This window comes from Podarcis vaucheri (assembly GCF_965113315.1).
Source record: "Podarcis vaucheri genome assembly, chromosome: 13".
NCBI lineage: Eukaryota > Metazoa > Chordata > Lepidosauria > Squamata > Lacertidae > Podarcis > Podarcis vaucheri.
In genome coordinates this window covers 39,274,417-39,288,139 of record NC_138751.1, presented here as the reverse complement: position 1 = coordinate 39,288,139, position 13,723 = coordinate 39,274,417, and the positions used below count along the sequence as shown (strand labels likewise).

Genomic DNA, 13,723 nt, shown 5'->3' with positions numbered 1-13,723 from the left:
GTGTGCCAGGTAAATAAATAAATAAATAAACCTGCCTCACGGTGAGCGCACACACTCACATGCACACATGCTCATATGCCATATACTATGTGCGGCAGGTGTGCTTCTCTGCAACTGCCTGTGCACATTGGCGATTTTACTGCACAAGGGCAGGACCTGGGGTCTTCGCCGTCCCCACGGCAGCTTTCCTGCAAAATGCAAAAGCAAGTTTCTAGTCCTCCTGGCCGCGAAGAGCGGCTTGTGGAAATGTGTGGGAGGTGTCTGCAAAACCCTGGGAAACCGAAGTGGGTTTGAGCAAGGTATCCCATATGCGGCTGGGTCTTCAATGCCCTCTATCGTCTCGCTTTTTCAATGCTTGTTCTTCCTCCATGCTGCCTCCCCGCTTCATCTGTGCGCACCTCTGCCATTTCCCCCTCCCCTGCCTTTCACTTTTATCACCTTTACCAAAAAGAAGAAGAAGCAAATTCGTTGACAATTGCAATTGTGGAAGGTGTGTTTTGCAAAAGGCACAGACTTGAACCAACCTCCTTCATGTCCTCCGGATGAATAAACCAGATATTTGTGTGTGTGCTTGTGAGCTTGTGTAGCGTTTTCACAGCTCTGAGTTTGTCAGCCTGGATGCATATGCATTCATCTGTATGTTCTCATATTGCCGTGTGGGTGTAGCCACGAGGTTTCCATGTGCATATTCCCCATCACATTATATAGATGAGCCGTGTGGCAGCCACCGTCCATCTGTGAGCAGGCACACGGCCGTTTCTCAGAGCGATCTGCCCCTTTGGCACCCGCTCGTGGCAGAACTCATGCTGAGCTGTAGATTTGTTGCCATGTGGCTTCCGAGGTGCTGGTGTGCATGCTCTGTGTGCATGCGTGTGCGCACACACGAGTACATTATTTTCCCACAGTACTCTGTGGGCCTTTGTGGACTATGGGGCTTTAAAGCTTTCTTCCTTGTATACTGTCCCATCGTGGATTCTTATACTGTACTAATATAGCATGACCTGTTTCTTACTTGTACAGTACACCTCTCTCTGCACATTGTGCAACATGTGGTTACAGAAAGATTAGAAACATTATTTTGTCTGGGACTCCTTAATTCTGTTGTTCCACTATGCTTTCTGCCTCCAACTATGAACTTGTGGCCCACAGAATTCTGTGTGTTCCTCTGTTTTAATATCTTGCAGGTTACAGGTTCTTGTATCTAATACCTTGTACATGGATTTCTTGTAGGAGTTCTGCTGCGCATGCCTCTCAGTGTGGGGGACGCGGCATTTGCCACACTAACCATTGTGCCCTTTTATATCCATGTGTGATGTAGGATTCTCTTTCTTGCGTTGTTTGGTGAGGTCCCTGCATTTGTTCATTCTTTAACCACAGTGGCTCTTTAAACAGCCCAAGCTTTTGCATGATTAACCCAGAGGTACTGAGTTAATGGAATTTACTCCCAGGAAAACGTGAATACAGCTGCAGTCTGTGCTCTCTAGCTTTCTGGGTGAGCTCCACTGAACACAGCAGGAGTCACTTCTGAATAAATGCACATAGGATTGAGTGGTCAATTTATTAGCAAGAGCTCACTGAGCTCAATAGAACTAAGTGTTGAAACAATTTTTTTTACTTTGAGTAGACCCACTGAACATAACAGCCATGACTAATTTAGGCCCATTATTTTCAATGGGTCTACTCTGGGTAAAAGTTAGTTGAATAGCTCAGTCGGTAGAGCATGAGACTCCTCATCTCAGGGTCTTGGGTTTGAGCACCACCTTGGGCAAAAAGATTCCTGCATTGCAGGGGGCTGGACTACATGACCCTCGTGGTCCCTTCCAACTCTGCAGCTCTGAGATTCTATGAACACAGCCCACAGGAGCTTACTTTGGAGTAAACGTGCTTGGTATTGCAGTGTCTGTGGGTTGTAACCAATCTTTGCCCTATCCAGAACAGACCCATTAAACTGATGGGCATGACCAACTTAGGCATGTCAGTTGCAAAGGGTCTACTCTGAGCGTGTCTAATGCAAGGTTTCCCAAACCTGGGTCTCCAGCTATTTTTTGGACTACAACTCCCATCATCCCTGACCACTGGTCCTGCTAGCTAAAGATAATGGTAATTGTAGTCCCCCCAAAAAGCATGGTGACCCAAGTTTGGCAAAGCCTGTGCCTTGAGATCCTTCTCTCGTGGTCTTCTAGTGAGGCAAGTCACTGTTATTCCCATTGAGCAGATTCTAAGCAGAGGCTCGGAGTCGGAGCTGGTGGTGGTGGTTTGCCCAAGGCTTCCCAGCACAGGGGTGGCTTACTCTTTCACCTGTCTGGGCTACACTGTCCCCTCCGGGTACAAGTAAAGAAGCTGGTAAAATGCGGTCTTGACTATGCTACCACTCAGTGGATTTGTAACTGGCTGACTGACCGAACCCAAAGCGTGCTCATCAATGGTTCTTCTTCATCCTGGAGAAGAGTGACTAGTGGGGTGCCACAGGGTTCTGTCTTGGGCCCGGTCTTATTCAACATCTTTATCAATGACTTGGATGATGGACTCAAGGGCATCCTGATCAAATTTGCAGATGACACCAAACTGGGAGGGGTGGCTAACACCCCAGAGGACAGGATCACACTTCAAAACGACCTTGACAGATTAGAGAACTGGGCCAAAACAAACAAGATGAACGTTAACAGGGAGAAATGTAAAGTATTACACTTGGGCAAAAAAAAATGAGAGGCACAAATACAAGATGGGTGACACCTGGCTTGAGAGCAGTACATGTGAAAAGGATCTAGGAGTCTTGGTTGACCACAAACTTGACATGAGCCAACAGTGTGACGCGGCAGCTAAAAAAGCCAATGCAATTCTGGGCTGCATCAATAGGAGTATAGCATCTAGATCAAGGGAAGTAATAGTGTCACTGTATTCTGCTCTGGTCAGACCTCACCTGGAGTACTGTGTCCAGTTCTGGGCACCACAGTTCAAGAAGGACACTGACAAACTGGAACGTGTCCAGAGGAGGGCAACCAAAATAGTCAAAGGCCTGGAAACGATGCCTTATGAGGAACGGCTAAGGGAGCTGGGCATGTTTAGCCTGGAGAAGAGGAGGTTAAGGGGTGATATGATAGCCATGTTCAAATATATAAAAGGATGTCATATAGAGGAGGGAGAAAGGTTGTTTTCTGCTGCTCCAGAGAAGCGGACACGGAGCAATGGATCCAAACTACAAGAAAGAAGATTCCACCTAAACATTAGGAAGAACTTCCTGACAGTAAGAGCTGTTTGACAGTGGAATTTGCTGCCAAGGAGTGTGGTGGAGTCTCCTACTTTGGAGGTCTTTAAGCAGAGGCTTGACAACCATATGTCAGGAGTGCTCTGATGGTGTTTCCTGCTTGGCAGGGGGTTGGACTCGATGGCCCTTGTGGTCTCTTCCAACTCTATGATTCTATGATTCTAAGTCTTTGTGGCCCCTGCGAATCTGGCAGTGTCTGGCAGATTGTGAGCATCTACCCTAACTTTATAACTTTCAGCAGAGGTCAAGGACAGTTCAGATTGATTTTCTCTGGCATCTGCAACCGAGTCACGTATAATGGTTGCAAAGGCAAGATTAGGTAGCTGTTAACAATGCTTCCCATGCATATACCAAAGGGGCCCTTTTCCTTACCTATGGGGCCTTGTGAACCCCCACCACACAAGAGGAAATGCACACAGACACCTCCAGAAAAAAAGAAGGCAAAGGAAGACCAGGATATCCACAAGATTTTCTTAAATTGCATACATGGCTATAGATGCAGAATTAGAAATAATCACTAGAATTTAAATAGAAAGGCAGTCCTTCACACAACAAGGGTCTTTGTGCCTGCTCAGTCTGCTGCAGCAGCATGCCGTGGGTTGCTGGCACCCGGAGCAGGGCAAGTGTTACGCCCTCCTGCTGGACTGGGCAGCTGAAGTGGGGGCGCATACCAGGAGGGTGAACGGAGCCCACCTCAAATAGGCTCCTTGCCAGCTGCATCCATGCACCTGCCCACTAGACCAACCCACCCACTGCCGTTCCTCAGCTACCTGGGCTCCGTGCCTGTCGGAGCGGGCCCTCATTGCACCCCATCAAAAATGTGCGTCCGGGACCACACACCCCATACTACACCTCTGGTCTGCCGACTAGGTGGTGCCAACTTTTTATGGGCCCTGATCTTCAAAATGGACATGGACAACCCTTCAAGCAGAGGGCAATCCTCCACAGACCCTTCAAACAGTGGTCCGTAAAGCAGGACTCGTGTGTAGATAACCTCTTTGTACTTGTTGAGGTGGTTTGTGAAACTTTGGTGGCTCGTGTAAGGCACCTCTCTCCCTGCAGTGCTAGGTGTCTGCACAGTGGCAGTGGTGGCCCTTGACACCTCAAATTGCAGTGGCGCTCCCCAAACCTCTCACCTTCCATTGGACATAATAGTGGTGGCACCAGCTGCAGTGCCCCAGAAGCTCTACGCCTGGTACAACCGCCCCGGTCGCAGCCCTCTAGAGCCGGATGCCTCTGACAATGGAGGCTGGTGCATTAGGGCGAATGGAGCTCCGGCTGCCAGCCTCTGCCTGCCATCAGCTCCATCCCCCATACCCATCCGTCTCCTTACTTACATCTAGTCCAGTGGGTGGCACTGGCTGTGGCAGCTTTCTCCTCTTCCTCCTTGTCTTTGTGGAACTCAGCAGGGAGGAGGATGGGGACGAAACCAGAACCAGCTGCCTCTGCTTCGGCTCCCCCTACTGTTGGCCTCCCTACCTGCTGCCCTACCAATGGCAGCAGGTAGGGAGGTTATGGTCGCCACCACAATATGTGTAATTCTTTTGCAAGATTACAAAGCAAATGGTATGGGGGCAGAACAGCATGTTTTTTGGAGCCAAATGGAGATGTTAGGTGCCAAACCTGGAGACCAGACGTCTCCACTTCCTGGCATTTCCTGCCTGTCGCAAAACACGCCTGGTGCCCGGCTAATTTCGAAAGCTGTTGCCAAGTGCTGTGTGTACCCATATCCATTTGCTGGGCCTGCCTGGCGTTCCAGCACAGCACTGTGCCACTAGCTCGACTATGGGTTCATCCCACAGCACTGCAACCGCATCAAAAGGCCTGCAACCGCCTGGTGGGTCTGACGATGTGGGTTTGAGGGTCCTGGCCCCACAAGGAAGACCCGTGTTATTTGCCCTATCCATGCGGTCGCAAGAGATGTGGGGTGAACCTATGAGGAAAGTAGCTCCCGCAGCGCTGTAGTAGTCGAAAACATCGCTTTAATAAGGGCTTCATTAGGCAAAAGTGCTTTAAGCCCCAGGGGAAATGAGGGATACCTTGGGACTGATTCCCAAAGAGACCATCCATATATGTTGCATGCTGATATTGAAGAGGGCATGCTTTGTTATATGTGGGAAGTCTGCAAATATGGATTAATGAATATTTTGCAAGATTAGCCCTTGGAATTCTAAATGAGTGAAAAAGGGTCTTTATGTGGGCGGGTGCATTAATTTATTGTTATTCTGACTCCCAGGAGTTCAAGACCACTGACAGTCTCTCCTTCTTTAATCTCTCATCCCAACATCCTCTGCAAAATAGGCCAAGGCAGACGGAATGACACATCTCGACAAATGCAAGCTCCTTAATCCACATTTGCCAAGGTATTGCAAATGTAGAAGCAGGGGCTGCATTTTTAGGGGAGAGTTGACAGGCGGGAGGGCGGTACCTAACCCTTCCCATACTACCCATTCCCCCCACCCTGCAAATAACTTCCTGGCCATTTCTCCCTCACTGGGCATATTTCTGGTCTTGATGCCTAGCGGGCTGGGGGTTGGGTCAAATTAAAAACACCAAGAGAGTTTCAGAAATGAACAGGTAAGCGGGTAAAAGGTAAAGGTCAAGGACCCCTGAAATTTAAGTCAAGTCGTGGATGACTCTGGGGTTGCGGTGCATCTCGCCTTACTGGCCGAGGGAGCTGGTGTTTGTCCGCAGACAGTTTTTCCGGATCATGTGGCCAGCATGACTAAGCCGTTTCTGGCGAAACCAGAACAGCACACAGAAATGCTGTTTACCTTCCCGCTGGAGTGGTACCTATTTATCTACTTGCACTTTGACGTGCTTTCGAACTGCTAGGTTGGCAGGAGCTGGGACTGAGCAACGGGAGCTCACCCTGTTGCGGGGATTCGAACCACCGACCTTCCGATCGGCAAGCCCTAGGCTCAGTGGTTTAGACCACAGCGCCACCCACGTCCCTAGGTAAGCGGGAGGAGGAGGGTTAATCATCCCTTCCCACTTACTGATTCTCCCCTGAAAATGCCCTGACCGCCCCCCACCATGAATTACCATTTCATTTTATCATTTCATTTTGCATTTCTGCCCCGCCTTCCCTCTAAGGAGCTCAAGGTGCTACCCACAGTTCTCCCCCTCCCCATTTTATCCCCACAACAATCCTGTGTGGTAGGGTTAGACTAAGAGACAGTGACTGGCCCAAGTTCACCCAGTGGGAGTGGAGATTTGAACCCTGGTCTACCAGGTCTTAGTTAAATACTCTTAACCACTACAACACACTGGCAGCGTTGTGTAGAGTATTATGTGGCACATATCATAGAACTGCAGAGTTGGAAAGGACCTTGAGGGCCATCTGGTTCAAGCCCCTGCAATAAGGAATTTAAACTAAGGCATCCATGACAGGTGGCCATCCAACCTCTGCTTAAAAACCTCTAATGGTCCACCACCTTCCGAGGGAGTCCATTCCACTGTCAAACAAGCTCTTACCATTCAAAAGTTATTCTGATCTTTACCTGGAATTTACTTTCTTGTGACTTGAAGCCATTTGTTCATGTCCTACCTTCCAGAGCAGGAGAAAACAAGCTTGCTCCATCTTCCACGTGTGACAGCCCTTGAGATGTTTGAAGATGGCTTTCACATCTCCTCTCAGTCTCCAATTTTCCACGCTAAACATACCCAGCTCCTTCAACCGTTCCTCATAAGGCTTGCTTTCCAGACCCTTGAACATCCTGGCCGCGCTTCTCTGCACCCATTCCAGCTTGTCCATATCCGCCTTAAATTGTAGTGCCCAGAACTGGACCCGGGACTCCAGTTGTGGTCTGACCAAGACAGAATAGAGTGGTACTATTACTTCCCTTGACAGGACACTACACTTCTGTTGATGCAGCTTAGAATAGCATGAGCTTTTTTTGCTGCTGCTGCATCACACACATATAGTTGCAAGCCCCATGTTTGTTTGCCTCAGAACCTGAACCTTCAGCCGATTATCCCCATTTTTCTGATGAGGGAACGAAGGCCGAGAGAGAACAACTTAGCCAAAGCTTGCCCAGCTCAGACCTCCCAGGCCCAAAGCCAGCATGGCAGGCTCAAGATAAGCTTGTGATTCTGTATAACCATGGTGGCCCACATATACAGGATCCATGTGCATCTAAGGAATCTGAAAATATGTATATGTGAGAGTGTGTGTATGAGTGAGAGAGAAAAGGGCGCTGTGCGTGTGAGTGTAAGGAGAGGAAGCCAAGTGTGCATGGGTGACACGGGGGAGAATTGGCCTCATTTGGCCTCATTTCACACCCACTGCACGTGGCACTAGAGGGATGCAGAAAGGATGAGGAGACACACAGAGAGAAGCTTTTGCATCTAGGGTTGACGTTGACACAGGATCAAGCTCTCAGCAGCCTTGACAGGCAAGGCGGTGCTCCTCGCATGCCAGATTTGGACGGTGTGCTCTGCGTGCATCTGCAGGCTCCCATTTCATGGCTCTGCCCAGTCGACAGGGCCAGATCTCCCACTTCCCTCTCTCAAATGGACTTGCTGGCCTGGGGTTGTAAAGAGGCTGGGTCAGCAAGGGGGTGTGACACACACAGTACCCCCCCCCAATTTTCAATTTCTCTCCCCATCTATCTAATCCATCTACATACTTTTCCCCCTCCACTATAATAGCAATTTCTGGGCAGGGGTCCAGCAAGGATCCTCCCATCCATTTGCCCCCTCTGCCTCCAGAGATGGAGTTTTTTTGGAGGGGGGGCACCACATCTCTCTCTCTCTCTCCCTCTCTCCCCCCCCCCCAGGCTGGCATTATTCCAAATGGCGCCTGCGCTGCCTCTCCTCCGCCCAGCTGGCCCTGGCTATTCTTAGCTCCTGAGTCTTTGATTCATGCTTCTGAGAGTATTTCTGCTGGGTGTGCAGAGAGAACAGTTACTGCGGTGTGAGGGAGGAGGGATATGCACATGCCTGGCTCAGTGCGTGTGAGACACACACACACTCTCTCTCTCTCTCTCTCTCTTTCTCTCTGCAAGCATGCAGACACATATCCCTATGCCTGTAAGGATGTGCATGGGCATAGGTTTGCTTGGGAGAGAGCTTCTGCAGACCTACATGTGCACGTTTGGAGTGGTGCATGCCTGCATGTTTCTGCTTCTCTGTGTGAAACAATTAAGTATGCATGCTTATTCCCTAGTATATATGTATAAGAGTACATACGGCTATGAACATCATCTGTGTACATGATTTTTGTAACCAGGCACCTAGTCGAAAATAGACGTCCATGTGCCATGTGAATATGGCTTGCAGCATTTGTGTGCATGCCCAATATGTACTTTCACGCTCCCATGTATGTGGGAATGTACAGCCATGCCCAAAATGGGAGCATGCGCTCATTTCTTTCAGGGGCGGCGGGTGGCCCATGAGATCGCAGCCACTCGAATCGTTGGCACGTTGGGAACAGCAGGTGCACAATCAGCTCCAGACTAACACGAGTTTGCATATATATCCATTTGCATATGTGCATAAATGAATGATTGCATGGCTATAACAGGACACGTGCTAATCTCAAGGTGCTTTTGCATCTGCTGTTTCCAGCATGCCAGCATTCATGTGACGGTCGAGGGCCAGATCTGGCGGGGGATTACCCGGTGTAGGGCGGTCCACCCAGCAGCACTGAGATGAGTGCTAGCCCTCTATGCCCGCTGCTATATTAATTTCTCCAGAATGCAATCCTGTACTGTACATGTATGTAGTATTACTATGGAGGAAGGGGATTTAAATGGCAGCTGGGGGTGAGACTAGTCGTACATGATGACCTCACCCCTATTTGCAATAAAGAAGCAGGATTCTGACAAGACCCCGGTATTTGCCTGAGTATGGTGTAGAGCTTTTGCGCCTTAATCTTCGGTGCTTTTTCTCAGCAGATTAAAAGAATTGTGTGAAGGAGAGAGGGCAGAGGACTTAGACGCTCATGCACCGACTTCACTCTGCCTGAATGTATGTGTGTAAAGAGAAGACAGGAGGAAATTATTTTTGACATTTATTTCTTGCTTTATCTCCAAGGAGATAACTGCGGCACGGGTAGTTCTGTTTCCCCGCCCACAACAACCTTGTGAGGTAGAATACCACAGCCTGAGAGAGAATGGCTGGCCCAGCATCACCCAGCGAGTCAGGATTCGAACTTGGGTCTGTCTGGTTGCAGACCGGCACTCTGAATTGCTGTACCGCACCGGCCTCATTTGGGCTGCACCCGTGTGAGAAAGCGGGTGGTGTGTTCGATGTGAGCAAGTGTTTGTATGTGGAAAAGAGTATAGCTGCAATCGGTGACAGGGAAAAGCAGCTCAGCACGGGGAGCCAATTGCCTGGAGGCAATGTTCTAAATTCTCAAGGTGCGTTTTGCTACTGGGGTGGTGGGTCCAACTGCAGCTATGTGGAGATTTCACTTGCATACTGGGACAAGTGAATTGTTGCAAGAGCAAGCTACAGTCAAGCAATGTAGCTGAGATCACAGAATCCTAGAATTGTGAAGGGATCCTGAGGGTAGTCTAGTCCCCTGGAAAATAGACATTCTCTTGCGGTGACTGCAACCTAGATTCAACCTAAAATCATAGAGTTGGAAGAGTCCTTTTTCAGCAGAGGGCTGGTCCACTGTCCCTCAGACCTTGGGGGGGGGGGCTGGACTATATTTTGAAAAAAAGAAAAGAAAGAATTCCTGTTCTATAAGGATGTTCCTCCAACTCTGTGGTTCTAATACCCTGCAATGTTCTCCTGTTAGTATTCCATTTCAAAGGTTGGGTACTGAGTTGTTCCCAGTTATTTCCACTGAGCAGGAGTGTTGTTGGGGAGCTGAGAATTGCAGCTCTGTAAGGGAGAAACTACGCTTCCCAGGATATTTGGAGGGGTGTGCGCTTTTAAAGTTTGGTATTACATTTCTCTCCTACCTTTCATCCAAGGAACTCAGGTATATTGTCCCTCCCCATCTCTTATCCTCAGAGCGGCCCTGTGAGGTAGACTAGGCTCAGATAAAGTTTGAGTGGCCCAAGGTCACCCAATGAGCTCCATGGCTAAGCCTTGAACTCTTCAGTCCTACTCTGATATTTCCACCACTGCACTGCACCACACCAATCCAATGTGTGTGAGGGGATTAAAAGTCCCCCCCCCCATCCTTCCTCGAAGAAACCCAAGGATCCCCAGGCAGGCACTCCCAAAATGGTGGAGATGTCAAGCGCCATCCTGGCACCCGGGCATCTTCACTTGCTCGATGGTCAAAATGTGCGTGGCAAATTTTGAATGCTGGTGGCATACATAGTGGCTGGCTTTATCCTCACAACAACCTCATGACATTGATTAGCTTGAGCATGTGTAGGCAAACTAAGGCCCAGGGGCTGGATCCGGCCCAATCACCTTCTAAATCTGGCCCGCAGACAGTCCGGGAATCAGCGTGTTTTTACATGAGTAGAATGTGTCCTTTTATTTAAAATGCATCTCTGGGTTATTTGTGGGGCACAGGAATTCATTCTTCTTCTTCTTTTCAAAATATAATCCGGCCCCCCACAAGGTCTGAGGGACAGTGGACCGGCCCCCTACTGAAAAAGCTTGCTGACTCCTGAGCTTGAGTGTCAGTGGCCCGACGGCACTCAGTGCATTTCGTGGCAGAGGGAGGATTCGAAACTAACTCTTCACCATCTAAATCCAGCATGATGCTTTGCCAGTTCATATAGGATGGCAAGCTATGGTCTGCTCACACAAGAGGAGGGAGGAAAAGAACGGGAGCACCCAAGGGGAGAAGGGTGTGCTATATCTGAGCTGACCCCACCATGTATGTCTCTGCCTAAGCTGCCTTCCTTCTAATATTGGGGTGACACTGTTGGGAAAAAATTACACATCACTTCGGAAGACAGGCGAACTAATATCAGTGTACTGGAAGAAGCAAAGATCACCAGTGTCGAAGCCACGATTCTTCAACATCTGCTTCATTGGACTGGTCAGGTTGTTAAGATGCCTGATTATCATCTTCCAAAGCAACTACTCTATTCTGAACTGAAAAATGGAAAGCGTAATGCTGGGGTCAACAAAAGAGGTTTAAAGACTTTCTCAAGGCAAATCTTAAAAAATGTAGTATACACACTGACAACTGGGAAACGCTGGCCTGCGAGTGCTCAAGTTGGAGAACAGCCTTTACCAAAGTGTCATGGGCTTTGAAGACGCTCAAACTCAGGATGCAAGGGAGAAACGTGCTAAGAGGAAGGCACGCTTGGCAAACCCACACCCTGATCAACTCCTGCCCAGAAACCAATGTCCCCACTGTTGAAGGGCTTGTGGATCCAGAATTGATCTCCAGTCACTTACGGACTCACTGTTAAAACCGTGTTTATGGAAGACAATCTTACTCGGCTACGAGTGATCGCCAAAGAACTTTGCAGGGTTGTTGTAAAGATTACAGAGATCATCTAGGTGAAGCACTTGTGATACTCTAAAATGTGTTCGGTGAATGCCATGTATTTTCACCGCCTGATGAAGTCTCCGACGTTTATGGGGAAATGCACACAATTTCTGTGTCCTGTGCGGTGTCCCACGCACCTCCTTAGCTTACAGTCATGCGCCGCCCCCGCCCGCCCCCCCACGCACATACACAAATGTACAGACCCTCGCCTGCTGAACGCTCTTCCTGCTTGCTCTCGCTCTGTTCTATCTCAAATCCTCCTCGAAAAAAAGAGAAATCCTCAAATGTCAGAACACAGAATGCAAAGGGAGCCGATTTATGCCAAGGAAGCAAAATATACATCAAGTTTTGATTGTTTGGCACAACCTGCTTTGAATGCAACGTTTTAATTCCCAGAGTGAAGGATGCCGTGGCAATGCAAAGTCGGATTGGCCACACAGTGGCTTGGGATTCAGCCAGGGCTGGCTCGAGAGCTCTTTGTGCTCGCTGTGAGATGGAGCAAGGGATATCCCTGTTTAAGCGGAGACCTACCTGCAAAGCCACTGAGGATTCTGGGGGCACTCTCAGTTCATGGGAGCCACCATTGAGTGGCTGCTTACGCCTCACCAGACAAGAGGACCCAGTCTTCCTGATGGTGGGGGGATGGAATGCATATGATGATTTCTATGCATAGATGAAAATCTAGGAATAATTAGGTAAAGGTAAAGGGACACCTGACCATTAGGTCCAGGCGTGGCCGATTCTGGGGTTGTGGCGCTCATCTCGCTTTATTGGCCAAGGGAGCCAGCGTACAGCTTCTGGGTCATGTGGCCAGCATGACTAAGCCGCTTTTGGAAAACCAGAGCAGCGCACGGAAATGCCGTTTACCTTCCCGCTGTACCTATTTATCTACTTGCCCTTTGATGTGCTTTCGAACTGCTAGGTTGGCAGGAGCAGGGACCAAGCAACGGGAGCTCACTCCGTCATGGGGATTTGAACCGCCAACCTTTTGATCGGCAAGTCCTAGGGTCTGTGGTTTAACCCACAGCGCCACCCGCATCCCTCTTTAGGAATAATTACTCATATTTAAATGTTCTGTTTCACCATAATGGAAAAACTGGGACCAGGTAACCTCTGAATTTGCTGCTGAGGTGTTAGTCGTTGATGGGCAACTCCAGGGCCTCCTGCTCTCCTTATTTAGAATTTTCTCTTCAATCTGGACTCAGGAACAGACATGATGGGTGCCCTTTCTGTTCTTGTCTCTGGTGGCTTCCTTGTCTGTCTTCCTGGTTGGGCTGGCCCTGGTGATGAGGACTGTGTCTGAGATCTGCCTTCCCAACCTGAGTTCCTCGAAATCAGGGTTTCCCAAACTTGGGTCTCCAGATGTTGTTGTTGTTTCTTTTTACTACAACTCCCATCATCCCCAGCTATCAGGACCAGAGGTCAGGAATGATGGGAACTGTAGTCCAAAAAATAGCTGAAGACCCAAGTTTGGGAAACCCTGCTCTAGATGTTTTGCACTACAACTCCCATAAGCCTCAGCTGGCATGACCAGCAGTCAGGGACGGTGGGAGTTGCAGTCCAAAATGTATGGCGCAACACCAAATGTGGGAAGGCCATCCTGTATATTTTCTCTTGGTTAACAAAATGCCAGAAGATGGGCATGGAGACCCATGCGGCACCTTTGGCATCCTGGCAAACAGCCTTTTCTGCAAGGTGCCTCTCTCCCTCCTGCAAACATATGAACAGCAGCAAAGGGGGAGCAGGCAGAGAACATCTTATTAAAATAGAAAGCTTTTATCAGCAGGAATCCAGGAAAGCGAGGTTGTTGGAGATGTTGCCTGGAGCATCCATGAGGAACATGTTTCTCCATCATCATCATCATCACAACTGCTTTTTCTATAAATGTACTCAAACTGGGGTACTACACGCAGCGAGAGAGCAGCATTGCGCAACAAAATTTAATAAACCAATTGGAAGAAAACAAACACGATTAAGAAAGCTTGTGTTAAAACTGTTAAGTGACAGTATTTGGAGAAAACAACCCAAAACAACACATT

The 13,723-nt window shown here is 48.9% G+C and overlaps 2 protein-coding genes across 8 annotated transcripts in view; one reads left to right on the top strand and one right to left on the bottom strand.

Annotated features, from left to right (window-relative positions):
* The window catches only part of CLEC11A (C-type lectin domain containing 11A), a gene marked incomplete at its 5' end in the record, with an annotated part of 39,142 nt that extends 32,120 nt beyond the window's left edge, over positions 1 to 7,022 (bottom strand). Inside the window, one exon of the mRNA XM_082195380.1 lies at positions 6,974 to 7,022. Coding sequence (XP_082051506.1) covers positions 6,974 to 7,022 — 49 coding nt within the window. The remainder of the gene's footprint in view (positions 1 to 6,973) is intronic.
* Positions 1 to 13,723, top strand: part of SHANK1 (SH3 and multiple ankyrin repeat domains 1) — a 142,373-nt gene that overhangs the window by 33,789 nt on the left and 94,861 nt on the right. The window lies entirely within an intron of this gene.